The following is an 18,807-nucleotide window of genomic DNA, read 5'->3' as shown; positions in this document are numbered from 1 at the left end:
CCCTTCTGGGAGGAGCCTGCCGTGGGAAAGGCTCAGCCAAATAGGACACAGCAACAACCTACATTGAGACAGTGCTCCCATCTCAACGACTGCCTCCAGGAGGCCAACCAGTCTCACCCACCCTGGACCAGTTAAAGGCCGTGATGAGAGCGGGGTCAAGAATGAGGGCACAGAACTAATGAGGGGTAGTGGATATTTACTCTTCACAGTAATGTGGTTTAAGCCTTGATAATCTATACAGGGATAGAGCATTTTATCTTTTTTGGCAACGAGGAAAAAACCCACACCCATGGGAATTCCACGAGGGCCGAATAATGCCGGCAGACATGGAATCCCTAATATATCTCTTCATGGATTCCCTCTCAGGGCGAGAGAGATTGTACAGTTTACTGGTGGGCAAGGGGACGGTGGGTAACAGGTCAGTCGTGCAGTCATAGGGGCGGTGAGGAGGTAGAGACAGGACTCTGTCCTTGCTAAACAGTGTGTACACCATGGTAGTCCTGTGGACTTAATGACAAGTCCAGTTCATGACAGATTCAGAGGAGTTTGGAGATGAGGGAATGGCTGATTTCCAACAATGTGAGTGGAAAATCAGGCTCCAACTCTCCAGCCTGTGTTCAGCCCAGTGCATGTGGGGATTGTGTTTCTCTAACCATGGGAATCCTAATACTACAGGGGTGCTCAGAGAAGAAAAGAGGTAAAAGATTGTGTGTTCATGATGACTACCAGAAACCACCTGGTGAAATGGGGTGGTGCTGGGGCAGTAATAGGTTTAGCAAGAGACTCCATGGGAATATTCAATTGTTCTGCGAGGGTGGAATTGAGTAAATTTTGCTCCACTCCTGAGTCTATCAGAGGCTGGAGTGGCATAGAGTCATTGTGGAAACAGAGCAAAGCAGGACACATGAGCCGGGGGGTTAGAGATGGTCAAACTGCCCACCAACATCCCAGATTCTACTGGCGGGCAGAATCTTTTGGCTGCACGGGGCAGTTTGTGATGAAGTGGTCGGATTGACCGCAGTATAAACATAGCTGGGTGTTCATCCACTTTTGCCGCCCCTCTGCAGTCAGCCGAGACCTCTCAACCTGCATAGGTTCAGGACATTGATGGTTGGTAATGCCAGATAAATTGGCATTGACTGTGGAGGACGTGCATCAGAACACGGCAGCTGGAAAAGAGCGGCTGCTGGGATTTGTAGTTCTTTTCCCTAGTTCTCTCCCTCAAACATTTATCAATCCGTAATGGCACCCCAGAACACCGCTTCAGCAGTGAAGCCTCACCCTCTCTCAGAGCCAGAGGAGGGGCTGACGGGACCGGGGGCCCGAGGATGGAACGGAAGAAGGATTAACCGGAGCGACCTCGAGCAGCTTAGTATGATTGAGGTGCGAATGAATAGTGCATGGAAGTGTAAAGCATCTTTGAGTACCGTGAAAAGCACTATATAAGTCTAAGGCATTATTATTATTATTATTATTATTATTATTATTATTATTATTATTATTATTAGTGAGGTGCTAAAAACTATAAGGCATTATCATGGTCTGTGAGAATAGCTCCTTGTTTACCCAGAGCTGTTTTAACAGGATCCACGGGTCCATGTTTGTGGCCAGATGAGCTGTCACAGCTCATTAGCTGATAACTAATTGGACCCACAATACAGAACCCAAAAACAGCCTCACAGTGAACAGTCTATTAAATAGAAGATTAGGTAATATGTACTGAGTAGTGTCAGGGAGTGAGTGGGGAAGGAACGGGGAACCACTAGGTGGAAAGAGAGAGGATATCAAAGTCCATTCAACTATATTTCTTAAGCAATGTAGATGACATGATCTGAAATGTCTCTTGCTTACTTGGTCTCTGGGAGGTGGTTGTTGAAAACTGGGCACCACGAGAGTCTGGATTTTAACAAGTGTTGAAGGGGCAGCAGGCAGGCAGGAAGGTGATGAACAGATGCCGGTCGGGTGGCGAGTGAGCCGAACAGGTAAGACAGGAATAGCAATGGGGAGTGAGGACGTGGGGGCTCTTCGGCTGACGGAGAGGATTTCCTGGAACAAGGGGAACAAAACAGGTGATCACAGGATTAAAGATTGCAGAGAGAGTAAAGGTTGGCCCGATTACCACTGTGGAAAGCAGACTGACTGAGAGTGGATGGCACCGCTGGTCCTTAAGTACTGGTGCTGGATGAGGAGAATGAGGAGCAGGTGTGTGCAGCCAAAGAGTGGGAACCAAAACTCCACCCTTCTGGGAGGAGCCTGCCGTGGGAATGGCGGAGCCAAAAAAGGACCGAGCAACAACCCACACAATGACACACTCATACCAATATTAGACACCATGGTCAATGTGCTCTCGCAAATAGGACTCAAACTGTTAAGTATTTAATAAAATGATCACATACTGTCCAAATAAGTACAAATTAACATCTCTAAAACCCTGTGTGTGTGTGTGTGTGTGTGTGTGTGTGTGTGTGTGTGTGTGTGTGTGTGTGTGTGTGTGTTCTGTTTCAGGTCATGCCAACAGAAGGTGGAGGAACTGTGACTGAAGAGAATCAGCCAGCTCTGGGTACCAGCTGCTATTTTGTCACAGAAATCATTAATGTAAACTAAGAGTATGAAAATGTGTCAAAGAGGACTGAAGGGATCACAGAAATCTGATAATTGGAATTATTTATTTATGATAGAGCCCACAGAAAAACAGCGAACTAACCGTAGTCAGGAAAGTTGTGTTGGGTTGATGTTGATTGCAGTCTTTGCTGTGACTATGATGAGAGCCTAAGACATGTGAGTCCCTGCTGTGGCAGAATAAATAATAGTTTAGGGACATCAGTTTATGAACTGTGGTGTACACGAGAAGCTGTCACACCTCTAGTTTTACCTCAACAAATATTTTTGTAGTTCTGATGTGATGATGTGCAAACTAATATGATGATTTGTGTGCAGGGGCTAATGCGGCTGGCAGTGGCCAACAGAGTGAAAGCCCGTTTTTCCTGCTGGGAAGAGTGGTCATGCAGCAGAGTTATGTCTGCGCACTCATAGCAATGATGGTAACCGTGATTCTGTATATTTGTGAACATAAGATCATATACTTTAATCTGTGTCAATCAATCAAGAGAAATAAGATGAGCTGTGCTGAGAGACTGGTGTGTGCCGCTGTGCTGATGGTTCCTGTGTATTCAGGTTTGGAGCATCACCTACCACAGCTGGTTAACGTTTGTGCTGCTGCTCTGGGCCTGTCTCATTTGGATCCTGCGTGCTAGGTACTGTTACCAACCTTACTGTGACGGAGCAAGTCCAGAGTTAAACCACCTCATTATCTTGTGTGAAAATGTTAATTGATACTTGATACATGTATTAATTATTCTAATTACTTTTGATTGTTTGATTATTGTTTTAATGATTCGACATGTTTTTGATAGACGTGTCTGGCAGTTCTTTTTCTTTGGTAAATGGACTGGTTCTTCTAGAGCATGTTTCTACTAAACATGAACACTCAAAGCACTTCATACAAAACTCCTCATTCACACACACACAAACACTTTTTCTTGCATCTGAATGCTTTCTATCTATTCACACGCCGATGAACATATCAGAGAGCAACTTGGGGTTCAGTATCTTGCCCAAGGATACACTGGCATGCAGACTGGAGCAGCCAGGGATCAAACCACCAACCCTACCACCTGAGCCACAGCCAACAGATAGAGCAGCTCATCCACTGATTGATTATGTTGACTCAGTTTGACACAAATTTAGAACTGAAGACATCAGTTACTTAATAAGCAATTTACATGACACAGTGGTGCAGTGATGAGCACTTTAACTTCACAGCAGCAAGGTTCGTGGTTCACACCTCTGGTCAGTTGGCATCTTTCTTTGTGTAGTGGGCGTGTCCTCCCTGTGTTTTTGTTTACTTCCTCCCAAAATCTACAGGCATGCATGTTAGCTTTAACATAAACACTGCTCAAAAAATTAAAGGGAGACTTTTTAAGTTCAGCATCAGTCAGTAAACCTCTGTGATACTGATGTGGTTAGTAAGTATCAGAGGGGGGGTGTTCATCAGTTTCAGCTGCTTTGGTGTTCATCAAATTACCATCAGGTGCACTAGAGGGGCAACAATGAGACACCCCCCAAACAGGAGTGGTTTCACAGGTGGAGGACACTCACACTTTTCCCTCCTCATCTTTTCTGACTGGTTTTCACTAGTTGTGCATTTGGCTAGGGTCAGAGTCACTGCTGGTAGCATGAGGTCATACCTGGACCCTACAGAGGCTGCACAGGTAGTCCAACTCCTCCAGGATGCCACTTCAATACGTGCCATTGGCAGAAGGTTTGCTGTGTCTCCCAGCACAGTCTCAGAGCATGGAGGAGACTCCAGGAGACAGGCAGGAACTCTAGGAGAGCTGGACAGGAGAAGGTCCTTAACCCATCAGCAGGACCGGGATCTGCTCCTTTGTGCAGGAGGAACAGGATGAGCACTGCAGAGCTACAAAATGACCTCCAGCAGCCACTGGTGTGAATGTCTCTGAGCAAACACTCAGAAACAGACTTCATGAGGGCGGCCCGAGGACCCGACGTCCTCTCGTGGGCGCTGTGCTCACTGCCCGGCACCGGGGAGCCTGGTTGGCATTTACCATAGAATACCAGAATAAGCAGCTCCACCACTGGAGCCCTGTGCTTTTCACAGATGAGAGCAGGTTCACCCTGAGCACATGTGACAGACCTGAAAGGGTCTGGAGAAGCCGTGGAGAACGTGATGCTGCCTGTAACATTGTTCAGCATGACCGGTTTGGTGGTGGGTCATGCTGAACGATCAAGGGACACACAGACCTCTGCAGGCTAGGCAGCAGCACCCTGACTGCCATCAGGTATCAGGATGAAATCCTTGGACCTGTCAGACCCTACGCTGGTGCAGTGGGCCCTTGGTTCTTCCTGCTGCACAACAATTCCCAGCCTCGTGTGGCGAGAGTATGCAGGCAGATCCTGAGGAAAAGGAATTGATACCATCGACTGGCCCCCACACTCACCTGACCTAAATCTAATAGAACACATCTGGTTCATTATGTTTGGGTCCATTCGAGGGCGCCAGGTTGGTCCTCAGACTGTCCAGGAGCTCAGTGATGTCCTGGTCCAGATCTGGGAGGAGATCCTCCAGGACACCATCCATCATCTCATTAGGAGCCCTGATGCATATAAGCATGTGGGGGCCACACAAACTACTGAGGACCATTTTTAGTTGCTGCAATTAAATTTCAGCTAAATAAACTAGCCCGTCTCTGCAGCTGAATCATTTTCATTTCCATCAAATGATGTGGCATCCTTTAGTTTCTAACACATTACAGAGTATAGATCTCCAGCAGGATTTTTCCCCATTGAAATCTGATGTGTTCCTTTAATTTTTTTGAGCAGTGTTTATGGAAAAGTATGATATAAATGTCAGTCCATTTCAAATTTCAGTGATTCAAATCACATCTTGTATAGCTGAACTTTTGTATAGGGAAACAAACATATGACACAACAATAATTATCACTAGCAGTGGAAAAAGTGCTTTTAATCATGGTGTGTTTCTAACCATTGTATTTCACAGACTTAGAGACTTGCATTCAGTTGGGCTTCTTTTTTTCAGGCGGCATGCAGCCACATTGTGCTCTCCATTCATCCTGCTCTATGGCCTGGCCCTTTGCTGTCTGCAGTACATCTGGGCCATGGAGCTTCAGCCTGAACTGCCCACTACAGTGGGAACCATGAGCCTCAGACAACTAGGACTGGATAGAGCCCAGTACCCCTGTCTAAGACTGGGCGCTATGGTAAGAAGAGGGCATGTGTAGAGGTTATATGATGATAAAGTTAAATTTGTGTCTGATTGTGACAGTTTGCATATATTACCCTTTATCATTGGCACCTGGCTAAAGAAAATGCTTTGGCTCCACCCAGCACTTAGAAAGTTAAATTCAGCTTGTTTTATATGGACCACATGTCATGAGTTCAGTTGTTGACTGTGCCACATTGCAGTTCAGTGCATGTACCCTCATACAGGAGCATCAGCAGAGCTAAGCGCTCCAAACTGCCTTTTCTGTTAGAGAAGGTTGTGTATACCCAACTACAGTCTCATCGTGATTTAAAGTTTCAGTCTGGGTTTAAATTAACACAGAAACAGAGTTTTTAATGACCTGCTTTTAACTCTTGATGCTGGTAATTCCACTTTTTCCTCTCAGTTGTGGGGTTCCCCAGGGTTCTCTATTGGGTACCATTCGCTTCTCTTTATATATGCGTCCCCTGGGTTCCATTTTTGAAAAGCACAACATCTCCTTTGATTGCTTTGCGGATGACCTACAGATATATTTACCTTTACAGTTTAACAGCCATATTTCTGTGCAGACACTAGTGAACTGTCTTAGAGACGTTCAGTCATGGTTGGAGATAAACTTTCTTAAACTGAGCAAAAGCAAAACAGAAATTATTTTATTTGGGCAACCCAAGCTGTTAGATGGGTAAGATAGCACTGTTGGTCTTTTAGCCTCTTATTGTCGCCCTGTTGCAACAAACCTTGGTGTGATTTTTGATTGTGCTTTAAAATTTGATAAACAGATTATCTCTGTGGATAAGTTGAGCTTCTTTCAATTAAGGCTCCTCAGTAAGGTGAAGGCCTCCCTCCCGCTACATGACTTTGAGAGAGTGATTCATGCTTTTATTGCCTCTCCTTTGGATTATTGTAATTCTTTATATGTTGACTGTGATCAGCTGTTACTTCATCGCTTGCAAGCTGTTCAAAATGCAGCAGCTCATCTTTTGACAGGTATAAACACACATTACACCCATATTGGCCTCCCTACACTGGCTTAGTCTATTTCAGGATCCGGTTTAAACTACTACTTTGTTCCAGTGACCTCAGTAGGTCACATGAAACAATGGAGCAAAGTCCTATATTATTTTCATCTGAAACCACTGATTGTAATGACCCATACCTCCTTTTACACCTTGGCACATGTGATTATGCACATGAACAATAGAGGGTCATATCCACCTCCAGAGGACCACACCCACTGGGGTTTAAATACCTGGGTCGCTCCACCTTTGGTCTGAGAACTGAAGAAGCCTTTTGCACGAGACCTGAAACATCTTCAAGAAACAAAAAGAAGTCCAGTCGCTCTTTTTCAAGCTTTTTCAAAGGTTTTATGGACTGATGAGATGAGAGTGACTCTTGACGGACCCGATGGATGGGCCAGTGGCTGGATCAGTAACAAGCACAGAGCTCCACTTTGACTCAGATGCCACTAAGGTGGAGGTGGGGTTCTGGTATGAGCTCATGTTATTGAAGATGAACTGGTTGGACCTTTTGGGTTGAAGATGGACTCAAAATCAGCTCCCAAACCTACTTCCAGTTTTTAGAAGACACTTTCTTCAAGCAGTGGTACAGGAAAAGGTCTGTGTCTTTCAAGAAGACCACGAATTTTGTGCAGGACAGTGCTCCAGTAAAGGCCCTGAAAATGAAAGAATAATGCCATGCCCCCTCCCTCACCTGGCCTAAACCCTACTGAGAACTTGGAGATGGGGAAATCTTCATTTTTATTTAGTTGCATAATAATTCTGCACATACAGATATTCTCTACGAAAGCCAAAACCCTCACTTTTACCTTGTTACCTATTCAGGTTTGGATTGACAAACAGCTCTGCAGGTGTTCAGTAATAAAATTAATCTTCAAAATTACTTGCCTAGTAATTGCACACAACCAAATAGACAAACCTGCACTACAAATACTAGAAACACTGCAAGCATGAACAAGAACATAAATGTTTCCAGGGGAAACCAAAAAAGTGGGTGTGGCACATTGGCTACTGAATGTTTTGAGTTTTGCCGTTAGCTAACAGTCACCAGTGTTGGTAAATCAGCTGAAATATGAGTTTTTATGGTTGGTTTAGTTAAATATTGAGTTGCATGGTCTGGATAACATTTCAGATCTGTTAATCTAGTCTTTGGCTTTTGTTCTCAGTTCAGGTCGTCTGACAAAATACAGACTGTTGTGAATAGTTTAGCTGTATGGAGCTGCAGGCAGGAGGAAAAGAGGAAGAGCTCAGAGGAGGTTCATGGATGAGTGAAGGAGGATGCTGGGATAGGGTGAGATGGAGGCAGATGACCTGCTGTGGTGCCCCCTAAAGGGAGGAGCTGAAAGAAGAAGAAATGTTTAAATATTGATTGTAAAATATTATTTCCTGGGTCTACCACGGGGCCTCCCCCCAGTAGGACAAGCCCCGAACATCTCACCCAAGAGGCGGCCAGGAAGCATCCTAATCAGATGAGCGAATACTGAACTATTTGTTATTCTGAATAGTTAATGCTCAGTTGATTTGAACAGTGGAGTAAGAAAAGAAGTAATTTTGTTGATTTTAATCTGCATTTTCAGTCATTCAGAGTTTTTCCAGCAGTCATAAACAGTGAACTGAATTCCTGATCTCCATGTTTGTGTGTTTTAAATCTTTTTTTTTTTTGTACCTCTTTCTCTCCAGCTTTTATTTACCTTAACCTTTTGGCTGTTAGTGCGTCAGTCAGTGAAGGAAAACTTCAGCAGGAAAAGGAAAGCAGCCACACCACTACAGGAAGTCACTACAGGAGGTCAGAATCTGCTGCTCGCACACATGCACCTTCACACAGGACTGCTGAGCAACACTCAGGCTCATCAAACTAATCACAATGAAATGGAATTTAATTAAAAGATAAGGAAAGGATTTATGCATTTTTGGTGTTTATAAGATATAGTTTATTTCTTTCTGTGAAACTCCTTTGTCGGGGTGGCTGTAGAGCAGGTCACCTACTGATCTGAAGGTCGGCGGTTCGATTCCTGGCTGCTTCGGGCTGCATGCCAAAGTATCCTTGGGCAAGATACTGAACCCCAAGTTGCTCTCTGACACAAGTGTGTGAATGTTAGATAATAAGCACTTAGCTTAGTTAGTCATGGAAGTGATTGTATGAATGGGGTAAATGTAAACATGTTGTATAAGTGCTTTGAGTGCTCAGAGTAGAAAAACACAGTATAAGAACTAGTCCATTTAACAATGAACTTAAACACAACAAACAAATAGCTTAAATAAGTGCTGCTGACTTCAACTGAGGCTGAGGTTATAGTCAGGTGGTGTCAGTGGGATTCAGGAGGACCTCCTGAATCCCACTGACACACCTTCTGTAGTGGAAGCAGAGTCTGGGGACGGAGGGGGGATGACTCGCCCATCACTGGGGGTGAGGTCACTGAGGTGGTGAAACTACTCCTTGGTGGCAGGGCTGCTGGGGTGGATGAGATTCACCCTGAGTTCCTGAAGGCTCTGGATGTTGTAGGGCTGTCTTGGTTGGTTGTTTTCTGGCAAACACCAGAAATCATTTTTTGGCAGATGTAACTAATAAAGTTACTTATAATCTAATTTAGTTAGTTCAAAAATTAAGTAATCAGTAAAGTAACTAAGTTACTTTTTAAAAGGATTAATCAGTAATCAGATTACTTTTTCAAGGTAACTATACCATCACCGTATGCCAGGGTGCTGGAAAGGAGGGTCCGTCCGTTAGTCGAACCTCAGATCCAAGAGGAACGATGTGGTTTTCGTTCAGGTCGCAGAACGCTGGACGAGCTCTTTATGATCTCGAGGATATTCGAGTGTGCGTGGGGGTTTGCCTACGTTTTGTGGACTTGGAGGAGGCATTCAACCGCATCCCTCAGGGTATCCTCTATGTCTGAGGCCATGGTCCTCAGGGTAGAGTGTCCATCTTGGGGTCTTGTTCATGAGTGACAGGAGAACGAAGCGGGAGATTGATAGACGGATCGGGGCTGCGTCTGCAGTGATGTGGATGCTGCACCGGTCTGTTGTGGTGAAGAGGGAGCTGAGCGTGAAAGCGATTACAGGGCAGTCTACGGCCCTACCCTCTCCTACGGTCATGAGCTTTGAGTAGTGACCAAAACAACCAGATCACAGATACAAGCAGCAGGAATGAGCTTCCTCTGAAGGGTGGCTGGCCTCTCCCTTAGAGAGAGGGTGAGGAGTGCAGCCATTCAGGAGGGGCTCAGAGTAGAGCTGCTGCTTCTCCACATTGAAAGGAGCCAGATGAGGTGGTGCAGGCATCTGACTAGGATGGCTCCTGGGTGCCTCCTTGATGAGGTGTTCAGGCATGTCCTAACGGGAGGAGGCCTCGGGGCAGACCCAGGACATTCTGGAGAGATTAAATCTCTCGGCTGGCCTGGGAACGCCTCAGTGTGGCTGGGGGAGGGAAGTCTGGGTTTCTCTGCTTAGGCTGCTGCTTCCTCCACCTTTCTTCCTGCCACTCTGTAGCAACTCTGTGACTGTGCGCTCAGGAGTGTGTGTAAATTTACACATGCAGTGCACAATGATACAATCAACTGACTGGAAAAGAGGTCCCCGCAGGCCTGCACAAATCACCTTTATGAAGTCCTTTGAAAGACTGGTTCTCAACCACATTAAGGAAATCACGGATCCCCTGCAATTTGCCTATCGGGCCAACCGGTCAGTGGACGATGCAGTGAACATGGGTCTCCACTTCATCCTCCAACATCTTGATCACCCAGGAACTTATGCAAGAATTCTGTTCCTGGACTTTAGTTCAGCCTTCAACACAATTATTCCAGGACAATTACACAGCAAACTGACTGAACTCAGCGTACCAGCCTCCACCTGCCAGTGGATAACTGACTTTCTTACTGGCAGAAAACAGCAGGTGAGGCTGGGAAAGTGTACTTCAGGGACCCAAACCATCAGTACGGGTGCCCCACAGGGTTGTGTACTCTCCCCACTGCTCTTCTCGCTGTACACAAATGACTGTACCTCCATGGACTCCTCTGTTAAAGTCCTGAAGTTTGCAGATGACACAACAGTCATTGGTCTCATCAGTGACAGTGATGAGTCTGCTTACAGACGGGCGGTTGATCAGGTTGTCCTCTGGAGCAGTCAGAACAATCTGGAGCTGAACACAGCAAAAACAGTGGAGATGACCGTGGACTTCAGGAGGAGCCCCCCAACCCTGCCAGCACTCACCATTCTAGACAGGACTGTGATGGCTGTGGAGTCCTACAAGTTCCTGGGCACAATAATCTCCAAGGACCTGAAGTGGGACAGCAACATCAACTCCATCATCAAGAGGGCTCAACAGAGGATGTACTTTCTGTACCAGCTGAGGAAGTTCAACCTGCCCAAAGAGCTGATGGTGCAGTTCTACACAGCCATCATAGAGTCCATCATCACCACATCCATCACAGTGTGGGGCAGCACTATCACAAAACATGACACCAAGAGACTGCAGCGTATTATCAAGTCTGCAGAGAGGACCATCGGTGTAAAGCTGCCCACACTGCTGGACCTGCATGCCTCCAGAATCAGGAAGCGTGCAGAGAAGATCATCACTGACCCGTTTCACCCTGGACATCACCTGTTTCGGTGCCTTCCATCAGGCCGACGCTTCAGCCACATGAAGACCCGAACGACCAGGCTACAGAGAAGCTTATTCCAACTTCCATTATTCTCATGAACAATTGAACACTACTGAACTCTTAATACTTGGGACACTTGCATGTCAAAAATGACCTATTTAATTTATGTAAGGGCATACACAGGATTCTCACCTTTACTTCAATTTTTTATTTATATATTTTATATTTTCTATAGTTTTTATACTGCACAAACTGCACCTTTTTAAAATTACAAGGTAAATTGCACATGCTTAATAATTTAAATGTTTTCTAGATTTACGGGTATGAATGTGTGTGTAAGGACAGAGTGAGCTGTGTGAATAAGACTGTTTTTACTGTATTTTTCGTGCACTGAGAGCGTAACCAAAAACAAATTCCTTGTTTGTGTGAGCGATACTTGGTCAATAAAGCCTGATTCTGGTTCTGCTGACACCAAAGCACCGTTTCCAAACACAACAACATTCCTGTTTTCCAGCTGTGGCACTGTGAGAACATGTGTCCCTCAGGTTGGACCGGTTGTGAGTCACAGATATCTTAATAAAGCTTGACTGTGAACACAGAAGTACGTGAACCAAACAAGAAATCAAGAAAAAGAAGAAATCAGTCACAGCTGCTATTCAGATTTTTGTTTTAGATTAAACAGATATGAATTTTATCAATCGTCTTTAATGTTTATGTCCTAAAGGTTCAGGCACAAACTGTCAAATCTTCTGAACATGTTTATTTTGGGTTGAATGTCAGCCCGGACACGGCTTAAACTGACCGCTCTTTGTGGATGCCTGTTTTACAGTGTTACCCACCATATTTTGATCACCTAACCTAACCACCTCTTCCTAATCTAACATCTCACCCTCATCAGGTGAGGAGGCTGGTAATGAATCTGTGCTGAAGGTTCTGGGGGGCATGGTGATGAGCTGCTATGCCAAATACTGGATCTATGTCTGTGGAGGGATGTTCATCATGGTGTCCTTCGCTGGAAAACTTGTTGCATATAAGATCATCTACATGCTGCTGTTCCTGCTCTGCCTGTGTCTTTATCAGGTAGGAACAGATGCGTGTATGCAGACATCTTATTCAGGCTCTTGCAGCATTTAGAAACATTATTTCTCTATTAAAATCATTTTGAATATTTTCAGTGTCCTCAAATGTTTTAAAATCTCTTCTCAGGTTTACTATTCTCTGTGGAGGCGCCTCTTAAAGCTCTTCTGGTGGCTTGTTGTGGCCTACACCATGCTTGTGCTGATTTCCATCTACACTTACCAGTTTGAAGACTTCCCTGAATACTGGAGGAACTTCACTGGTTTCACAGAAGTACAGTACGTGCTTTAAGTAAAGCTTGAGGATCTCTGAGGCCTGCTGCGACCACCTTGCTGATCCTCAAAGCCAAAATAAAATGCTGATTTCTTAACAAGCTGTTGCACAGTTTCCCAGCCTGAGTAAAGATAAGAATTAAAAGGAGTGAGTGCCCCTACCTGGCTTTATATATCGACTTTCATCACGACAGCAAAACTGCACACGTGTCCCGTCTGTACTGTAGAGTACTACGAATGAACAGTGGTACCTCTGATATTTGATCTGTTTTCTGATAGTTCAGTCAAACCTAAAAAGGTACTTTCTGAGTGAACAGTAAACGGTGATATGAGCGGTCGGTAGGTGCAAGTTTATTATGATAGATCTCCTTTTTGCCTTCTCAGACCGGAGTGAGCGTGGTGTAATCCTGTCCCCTGTCATCCTCAGGCTGGCAGCGCTCGGCCTGGAGACATTTGCGCTGTCTGAGCTCTTCACGAGCATCCTGATCCCGGGCTTCTTCCTGCTGGCCTGTATTCTCCAGCTGCACTACTTTCACAAGCCGTTCATGAGAATCACTGACCTGGAGCACATCACACCTGTGCACAGGTGACACAGTCTGCTCCTGCTCTACATGCCACTCAAAAGCAACATGTTTTCTTTTTTCCTCATATTGCTAGAGGACAGTGTCAGTTATTCAGCTTATCATATTCCATCACTCTGCTGCAGCACGCCTTCATGCTCATCATCATTCACAGAGATGAGAAAACATTTGTAAACCTGGGATAACACATTCCTGCATATATGTGTCATAGAAAAAGAGATTAAAACATGCATGCTGGGAAAGCAGGATAGCAGAGACGGTGGAGAGTAAAACTGCTGATGGAGGATGTCAGAAGGCAGCTCGTGATGTTCTGGAGAAAACCTTTGTTGGTCTTCAAATGAGTTTCATGTTCATTCTGTTTTTGTTGAGGCCTGATCATCATCATCATCATCACGGTCATATTTCCCCTTTTGTCCAGAAAAAAGAAGAGTGACAGGACAGCCCAGCCCGATGATGTGAACAATGAAGAAGAAGACCTGGTGACGAATGATGATGAATCTGAAGATGAAGGTAAAAGAAAACAAACAGCTGATATTTAAACAAATGGTCACAATTAAACTGTTTCAATGACAGTTTAGTTTCTTTACATATTATATTGTTTTCTGATAGATTACCCATGAAGTGGGAGAATAATTACATTGTTTTCATATTATAAATTATTACTTTAAAAGTTACTGTCTCATGACATTATTACATTATTCTAAGCTTATTTATAGACAGCAGCCAGCTGCTAACTGATGCGGTCAGTGAGTTTCTGAAGCTAACCAGCTGCAGGTGTGCACTGACACTGCTGCAGGGTGCAGCGACCCTGAGCTCCTCTAGTGAGGAGAAAGCACAAACTGGATGAACTGAAAATACAACTTTTGTTTAAGGCTGTTGCAAAAAATCCAAAGAAACAAAAGTCCACGAGGTCAACTGAGGTCAGCAGACAGGGAAGGTTGTTCAGTTCGTCTGCCTCTGCAGTTCATCGTCGTTTCACTCCTGAAGCATTCGCTCTCGTTTCTCCCTCAGTGGAGCTGATGCCGAGTAAATGGGGTCTGGTGATGGACAGGTTACTGGATCTTTCCAGAAGATTCTCTGACATCCTCACCACCATTCAAGTGTTTCTCTGGAGGCTCCTGGAGCTTCACATCGTCAAGATGGTGGCCTTCTTTTCTGTGTGGGTTGCACTTGAAGAGGTAAAGAATGAATGAAACACGGCACACACACGTCTCCATCCCACTGCAGCAGCATGTAGAACAACAGTGGCAGAGCCTTCAAAGCTTAGCAGAAGAGGGCCATTTATGTAAGCAGCTGCAGTGTAGCTCACAGTATCTACAGTTACAGCGGTGGACATCTAAGATCTGACTACACTTGTGAACACACAACAAAATTTTACAGAGACTCAAACACACATTCAGCCATTAAGCAAGCATGTAGGTGTGTTAGTGGTTGTTTCATTTTAGGTTTGGCATTCAGTATGCTACACCTGCCTGTACATGTTGTCTCATATGGCACATCAGCACAGGAGTGCTATGAATTTCATATTTAGGGAGGTAGGTGGTGTAAGTGCAGTGCGTGTCAGATTTTTTAATTTTTCTGTGCTGTGCAAACTCTCAGTTCATCATCAGGTGAAAGGAAAGCTCACAGCACAGATCAGAGTTTTTCCTCTGGGTCTAATAAGTTTGACTGAATATATGTCTGCTTAGGGAAATTAGCTCAGTATGGCAAATATGGCCGTCACAACAATAATAATATAATGAGAGTTAAGAAACTGGCTCCATAAGGAGGATATATATATATATATACACACACACTGATGGGCAGGCACCTGTGTATAACCCAGTGTGCTCCTCTGTTTTGTAGCCTTCTGTGATGAATCTGGTCCTGGTGGTGCTCTGGTCTCTGGCGATGCCCTACGATCGTTTCAGATCAATGGCATCCTGTCTGTCCACGGTCTGGGTGTGTGTCATCATTGTGTGCAAGATGCTGTACCAGCTCAGTGTTGTCGACCCTCATGAGTACTCCCATAACTGCATTATGGTAAGCTGCTGCTTTAATGGAGGCATGATGTAATACTGTCCAATAGCTGAGTTTGGCAGTAGGCCCTCGATGTACCTGTGGTGCAAATACACACACATTCATACTCCAATGATTGCATCACAGAGCAACTTGGGGTTCAGTATGTCCGTATGCATGCAGACTGGAGCAGTCAGGAATTGAACCACCAACCTTCCAGTTAGTAGATGACGTGCTCACAGTAAATTTGTGAATTAAACAGTTCTGGACTCTCAATTAATGCAAAGCCAGTATGAGAGAAAATGCTCTTTATCGGTTTTTTACATCTGCATAGTTTGGTTAATGCCTGGGACAGGCATGTGTCTGTGTTGACCCTGTAATTATGCAGTGTCGTCAGTTTAACAAACTCAAAATCCTCTGAAAATAGTCAGGAACAATGACTGGACTGAAAATGAGTGAAAAACAGGCAGGAGAACTATTGCTCAAGAGCACTTTAAAAATGGCAAGAAAGTCGAGGTCTTCGGAGGCAAAATAGATCCTAATACTTGATGAATAGATGAGCAATGCCAAGACTGTAACTTACAGAAAATCTCAGTAGTGCGGTGTAAATCAGTGAGCAGATCAAACTTTACATTAGCTTAGCTTTATTTGAAATATGAAAGAATATTATAAAGGGAAATGAGAACTGAAGAGGCAATATACCAGCAGTGTTTCCTTCACTAATCCTGACTGCATCTTTTCCTTATTTTAAAATCTTGTATTGTAGAATACCTTGAAGTGACACAGTAGCACTGGACTGATAAAGTGCTCATCATCCCTCTTGTGATTTTTTTTTTCCACTTTTCCTTCACAGCCTCTAACAAATGAAACCAACTTGTTTCCAGAGGAAGTGAACAAGTCCATTCTGTATAAGGAGCCAGTGGATCCAGCCAAATGGTTTGGCATTAGGAAAGATGTTACAGCACTGGGATACAGCAAGGTAAATTCAGTTCAATTCATGTAGCGCTAAATCACAATAGTCACCTCAAGGTGCTTTATTTTGAAAGGTAAAGACCCTACAATAATACAGAGAAAACCCAACAGTCAGAACGACCCCCTATGAGCAGCACTTGCTGGGGGGGGCTGAGGGGAGACAGACAGGACAAAAGACACACTTCCTGTAATAAAGAAGTTTATCCTTCCCACTGTTGCCAGTTGCTTCCTTGTCTGATTGCTGGGTGTTGTCTGTATTATGGAGGTCTTACAGCATAAAGCACCTTGAGGTAACTGTTTGTTGTGATTTGGCGTTATATAAATAAAGTTGAATTGAATTAGTCTTATCGGGTCTTTTGGTTGGGGGAGAGAGCTAGCTCACACGTTAATCTAATTGTTTCCCTTTTTTTTTTTTTTTTTTTTTTTTGCAGAACCATTTAATTGTGCTGATGTTGTTGGTGTTTGAGGCAACAGTGTATCGTCACCAGGCTCACCATTACCGACAGCTCCAGCGGTCCCCTCCCCCGATCCCCACACTCTTCCCTGCAGCCATGAGAGACACTTCTGACCAGGACCTCAAGTCCTGCTTGAAGTATCTGCTGAACTACACCTTCTACAAATTTGGATTAGAGGTAGCCAAGAGACATCACTTCATTCTTTTGGACCAGAAAAATTATAACACAGTAAAAAGTACCAAATGAAGGAAAAAACAAGTTTTGCAGGGAGAAATTGATACTGTATAATGTAACATTTGTTTTGTTATTGACATTCAGCTAACATTCAGAGCATCAGTGTTTTGAACTGCAGTTTTTAGTTTGAATCTTCAAAAACCTGTTATCTTTTTTAAAGATTTGTTTCCTGATGACGGTGAATGTGATCGGCCAGCGGATGAATTTTTTGGTGATAATCCATGGCTGTTGGTTGGTAGCAATCTTGGTGAGACGGCGGCGGGCAGCTATTGCCAGGATCTGGCCCAGATACTGTCTCTTCCTGTGTGTCTTCATGATCTACCAGTATCTGCTTTGTGTGGGCATACCACCAGCTCTCTGCATAGGTACGTCTTGATTTAAAGTGAAGTGTACACAATTTAAAACAAACACACACAACTAAACTCTGTTTTATCAGTAAGACACCGGGGAGAGCGTGCCAGTGGAAGGTGCTCGTGTTGCATCTCTTTCAGCTGCCCAGCTCATCTAAGTTCTTTGATATTAAGGATAAGGGGCTCTATTATTGTCTATTATTGCCTAAGATGCATCATTTTTGAGATATTTATGTTTTTATGCATTTTTTGACAATTTTCAGTCAGTAATGGACATCAGTCATATTTGATCACCTTCTACATCGTCAATAATGACCTGAGCATGAAAACCAGAACTTATGTGGTAGTCCTAGGGCTAATATGAGTGCACAATGAATTTGAAAAGAAAGCTGTTTAAATTGATTTTTATTTTTTAATCTGATCCAGAAGAACACATCATGGATCCAGAAATCCTGAATCCATTCAGATGTTACATGTCCGTGGACAATAGTGATGTAACAAATGAGGAGATCTTTTTTCAGCTGACCAACATTTGTGTTACATGAAGTTTCCCATGAATCTGGATCAGGTGTTTGGTTTGGCACTAGTGAATGTCGATGAATCAATAGGTTTTGAGGGAGATGTTTTTTTTTTTTTTGCCCTATGTTACAGATGGGGACTAGGCAAAAATGTAATGAGGTGATCGAGGGATCACTGGCCATCTTTCATGTAAATCTGGTGAAAATGATGCTGGTACTTCTGCTGTAATGTTGTTAAACAAACAGACAAACAAACCAAAAACACCCCCCCCCCCCTCCAGGGGCAGGGTAACAAGGAGTCACAATGAACTGACTCAGGTGAAGAGCAGAGGAAGGAACTACACCTGTGAACACCCAAATCTGACATTTATAATATTTTTACCATTATTTGTTCCTGCACTTCAAACAAATGTAGAACTACTTCAGTGCATGAATACACAGCTGCAGTGGTCTGTCTGCTCTTCCAGGTCTCATGTCCTTCGGTCACCGTGTGATTGTGTGCATCACTTTTTGCCCAGTATCCTCCTCGCTGTTGAATCGTGAACTCTGTAATATCCATTTTCCGACATCTCCTACCAAAAAAGATTATATAGGCAGAAGATGAGTTAGGCAAGATGCCAATCCCCAAATTTCCCCACTTTTTATTATATAAACTGTTCCAAAACAACTAGAACAATCATAGAATTAAGTAAATAACCATAAAGAATTTGGTTAAAACACAATAAATGTATCAAATGGCTTAAAAAAGTAGAATCACTGATAATAGAAAATATGACGATAAAAATATCTTTGAGAAAAAAAATCAAATATACAATAAATACAACAAAGCAAAGTAAGTATAACAGCGTTACAGATTTAAGGAATAATATGTAATTATACAATAAAGTAAAATGTCAAAGTAAACAAAGCAAAATTAAACCAAATTAAAAACTAAA

The 18,807-nt window shown here is 43.8% G+C and overlaps 1 protein-coding gene across 3 annotated transcripts in view; it reads left to right on the top strand.

Annotated features, from left to right (window-relative positions):
- The window catches only part of piezo1 (piezo type mechanosensitive ion channel component 1 (Er blood group)), a 96,871-nt gene that overhangs the window by 29,825 nt on the left and 48,239 nt on the right, over nt 1-18,807 (top strand). For all 3 annotated transcript variants that reach the window (XM_030725450.1, XM_030725451.1, XM_030725449.1), the window contains exons 9-22: nt 2,506-2,560; nt 2,938-3,041; nt 3,175-3,254; nt 5,619-5,799; nt 8,498-8,603; nt 12,314-12,495; nt 12,622-12,770; nt 13,192-13,350; nt 13,764-13,855; nt 14,357-14,523; nt 15,191-15,367; nt 16,197-16,322; nt 16,747-16,947; nt 17,165-17,369. In XM_030725450.1, coding sequence (XP_030581310.1) covers nt 2,506-2,560; nt 2,938-3,041; nt 3,175-3,254; nt 5,619-5,799; nt 8,498-8,603; nt 12,314-12,495; nt 12,622-12,770; nt 13,192-13,350; nt 13,764-13,855; nt 14,357-14,523; nt 15,191-15,367; nt 16,197-16,322; nt 16,747-16,947; nt 17,165-17,369 — 1,984 coding nt within the window. The remainder of the gene's footprint in view (nt 1-2,505; nt 2,561-2,937; nt 3,042-3,174; nt 3,255-5,618; nt 5,800-8,497; nt 8,604-12,313; nt 12,496-12,621; nt 12,771-13,191; nt 13,351-13,763; nt 13,856-14,356; nt 14,524-15,190; nt 15,368-16,196; nt 16,323-16,746; nt 16,948-17,164; nt 17,370-18,807) is intronic.

The sequence above is a fragment of the Archocentrus centrarchus genome, unplaced genomic scaffold (assembly GCF_007364275.1).
Source record: "Archocentrus centrarchus isolate MPI-CPG fArcCen1 unplaced genomic scaffold, fArcCen1 scaffold_55_ctg1, whole genome shotgun sequence".
Lineage (NCBI taxonomy): Eukaryota > Metazoa > Chordata > Actinopteri > Cichliformes > Cichlidae > Archocentrus > Archocentrus centrarchus.
Note: the sequence above shows the minus strand (reverse complement) of the source record. Positions and strands in the feature narration are given on the sequence as shown.